The sequence below is a fragment of the Myotis brandtii genome, unplaced genomic scaffold (assembly GCF_000412655.1).
Source record: "Myotis brandtii unplaced genomic scaffold, ASM41265v1 scaffold601, whole genome shotgun sequence".
Classification (NCBI taxonomy): domain Eukaryota; kingdom Metazoa; phylum Chordata; class Mammalia; order Chiroptera; family Vespertilionidae; genus Myotis; species Myotis brandtii.
Window position 1 is genome coordinate 1316834 of NW_005370276.1, and position 3858 is coordinate 1320691.

At 54.1% G+C, this 3858-nt stretch overlaps 1 protein-coding gene across 1 annotated transcript in view; it reads left to right on the plus strand.

Moving 5' to 3' along the window:
• The window catches only part of FCGRT (Fc fragment of IgG, receptor, transporter, alpha), a 22744-nt gene extending 20685 nt beyond the window's left edge, over positions 1–2059 (plus strand). Inside the window, exons 6-8 of the mRNA XM_014550434.1 lie at positions 1–32; positions 562–678; positions 1741–2059. Coding sequence (XP_014405920.1) covers positions 1–32; positions 562–678; positions 1741–1817 — 226 coding nt within the window. The 3' untranslated portion in view covers positions 1818–2059. The remainder of the gene's footprint in view (positions 33–561; positions 679–1740) is intronic.
• Positions 2060–3858: the final 1799 nt, after the last annotated feature.

The window sequence follows — 3858 nt, forward strand, 5'->3', positions numbered from 1 at the left end:
CCTGGCCGTGGGCCTGGGTGAGGTCCCGCGGGGTATGGCCTTTTCCTTGGCGTTTCTGTAGCAAACCCCTCCGAGGCTGATCGCCCCCCACCCGCGGCTGTGGGTCCTGCTTGAGTCTCCCCGCCTCGTGCCCCACCGCTGTCCCTCCTCCCGGATCTGCCCGCCCTCTGGCCGCCGGCTTTACCCTCCTGGGCCCCCCACCCCCGGCTGCTGCTGCTGGCCTCCTGTTCACCACGATGGACAGTCCTCCCGGAGTCTGACCACCTTCTGTCCTGCTGCTGCCAGTCCTCACAAGACCCACCCTTCACTGCCCTGCGTGACCTTCTGCTCTGTGCACACCCCCCCGCCCCCCAGTTCTAACACCAGCCCTGTGGCTGCAGGGCCCTCCCCCCTGTGACAGAGACCCCTGTGCCATGGCTGGTTCTTACCTGGGGGCGTCCTGCCCAGACCCAGGGCTTGCACTGGCTGGCCTCTCCTCTGCCCACACCCACTCCCAGCCCCTGCCCTGGCTCAGAGGGGCAGAGGGTCCCCTGAACCCTGACAGTGTTTCTCTGGCCGCAGATTCATCAGCCAAGTCCTTGGTGCCAGTGGTTGGAATCGTCATCGGCTTCTTACTGCTCATGGCAGTGGCTGCAGGCGGAGCTGTGCTGTGGTGGAGGATGAAGAGGGGGCTGCCAGGTGGGGGGCAGGGAGAGAGGAGACTCCGAGAGAGAGAGACCCCCAAAAATAGGAGCAGAGATCTAGACAGAGAGAGGTGGGGACGGAGACCTGGAGGCGGGAAACAGACTCAGAGGGGGAGAGAGTAGCTCAGACTCACACACACACACACACACACACACACTCAGAGGGGGAGAGAGTAGCTCAGACACACACACACACACACACACTCAGAGGGGGAGAGAGTAGCTCAGACACACACACACACACACACACTCAGAGGGGGAGAGAGTAGCTCAGACACACACACACACACACACACTCAGAGGGGGAGAGAGTAGCTCAGACACACACACACACACACACACTCAGAGGGGGAGAGAGTAGCTCAGACACACACACACACACACACACTCAGAGGGGGAGAGAGTAGCTCAGACACACACACACACACACACACTCAGAGGGGGAGAGAGTAGCTCAGACACACACACACACACACACACTCAGAGGGGGAGAGAGTAGCTCAGACACACACACACACACACACACTCAGAGGGGGAGAGAGTAGCTCAGACACACACACACACACACACACTCAGAGGGGGAGAGAGTAGCTCAGACACACACACACACACACACACTCAGAGGGGGAGAGAGTAGCTCAGACACACACACACACACACACACTCAGAGGGGGAGAGAGTAGCTCAGACACACACACACACACACACACTCAGAGGGGGAGAGAGTAGCTCAGACACACACACACACACACACACTCAGAGGGGGAGAGAGTAGCTCAGACACACACACACACACACACACTCAGAGGGGGAGAGAGTAGCTCAGACACACACACACACACACACACTCAGAGGGGGAGAGAGTAGCTCAGACACACACACACACACACACACTCAGAGGGGGAGAGAGTAGCTCAGACACACACACACACACACACACTCAGAGGGGGAGAGAGTAGCTCAGACACACACACACACACACACACACACACACACGGGAGGGGGAGACCCAGGGGTCCCGGAGGCTCTGATGGCTTCCGCCTTTCTCTTTCCTCAGCCCCTTGGATCCTTCTCCGTGGGGACGACCTCGGTGCCCTCCTGCCCACTGGGCCAAGCAAGGATGCTGACTCTTAGGCTGTGACAGCATCCTCAGCAGCTGCCTGACCACCCGCCGCCCTGGCTGTGACCAGCTAAGGCAGCCAGGGCTTTCCATGCTGTGAGACCTCCCGGAATCCTGTTATTTCTGAGCCTCCAGAAGGAGCCCTGGGCCTGGTGTCCGCCCTCTGGATTATTCGTCCTGTGATCAGCCTCAGTATCCCCTCCTAATATATATGGCTCTTTTCCACATTCACATATAACATGAGTTTGGGCCTGAATCGTTGTGTCCTCATCATTTCAACTTTTTCGGGGGGAGGGGGGAAGGCGAGGGCATGGGTGGGGGGAGTACGTACGTGGTGTGAGCCCTGGGCTTCCAATCTCCCCTGAGGCTAATATGTTGCCATGGTGGAATCCGCCAGTTATATACCAAGTCATACAGTTTTCATTCATAAATTTTACAAATATTTACTGAATGCCTACACTGTGCCAGGCATTTTAAAAACTTTTAAAAAATACATGTTTTTATTGATTTCAGAGAGAGGGAAGGAGAAGAAAAGAGAGAGAGAAACATCAATGATGAGAGAGAATCATCCACCGGCTGCTTCTGCATACCCCCTACTGGGGATCGAGCCCGCACCTGGGCATGTGCCCTGACCAGGAATGGAACTGTGATCTCCTGGTTCATGGGTCGCTGCTCAACCACTGGGCACACCCACTGAGCCATTTTGAGAACTTAAAAAAAAAAGTATTTTAGAGTGGAAAGAAAACAGCTTTTATTTTTTAAAAATCTTTATTGTTGAAATTATTATATATGTTCCCTTTCCCCCCATTGACCCCTTTTAGCCTGCCCCTGCCCCCTGCCCTGGGCTTCACCACCCTACTGTCTGTGTCCATGGGTTATGCATATATGCCTACAAGTTCTTTGGTCCATCTCTTCCCACCCACCCCCGCCTTCCCTCTGAGATTCGACACTCTGTTCCCTGCTTCTGTGTCTCTGGATCTATTTTGTTCATCAGTTTATTTTGTTCATTAGATTCCACACATGAATGAGATCATGTGATACTACTCTTTCTCTGACTGGCTTATTTCGCTTAGCCCAATACTCTCCAGGTCCCGCCATGCTGTCTCAAAGGGTAAGAGATCCTTTTTTTTAACTGCTGCATAGTATTCCATGGTGTACAGGTACCACAGCTCTTTTTTATTAAAATATTATTGTTGATTTGAGAAAGAGAGGGAAACATCGATTTGTTTTCCCAGTTATTTATGCATTCATTGGTTGCTTCTTGCATGTGCCCTGACTGGGGATGGGACAACATTAACCAACTGAGCTCTCCGGCCAGAACATTTGGAGGAATTCTCGGCTGGAGTCTGACCTGACTCCTTTCTGGAGCAGAAGAGTTGTTCCCTCACCCTAGCTCTGTGGTCGGCAAACCACGGCTCGCGAGCCACATGCGGCTCTTTGGCCCCTTGAGTGTGGCTCTTCCACAAAATACCATGTGCAGGCAATTGAAACTTCGTGGCCCATGCGCAGAAGTCGGTATTTTGTGGAAGAGCCACACTCAAGGGGCCAAAGAGCCGCATGTGGCTCGCGAGCCGCGGTTTGCTGAGCTGCAGTTTGCCGACCACTGCCCTAGCTGGTTTGGCTCAGTGAATAGAGCTGTTGGCCTGTAGACTGAAGGGTTCCGGGTTCGATTCGGGTCAAGGGCACATGCCCAGGTTGCTGGCTTGGTCCCCAGTAGGATCCGCAGGAGGCAGCCGATCAATGATTCTCTCATCATTGATGTTTCTATCGCTCGCTCTCCCTCTCCCTTCCTGTCTGAAATCAATAAAAATCTTTAAAAAAAAAATTGTGCTAATCCTAGATTTCGCCAGCAACAACAACAACAAAGAGTTGTCCCCTCTATCAGGGAAGAGGCTGGCTCCTCTGCCCCTGGGTTCCCTTCTTTCTTAAACAAAGGGAGATAAAAATAAACCTCCCATGAGGCTTTTTAGAGTGACAACAGCTGGAGTTGTAGGCTGGGCGCCCCGAGGCCTGCCGGGAGTTGTAGTTCTCCGCCGCCGCGTCACCCGGCGTCCC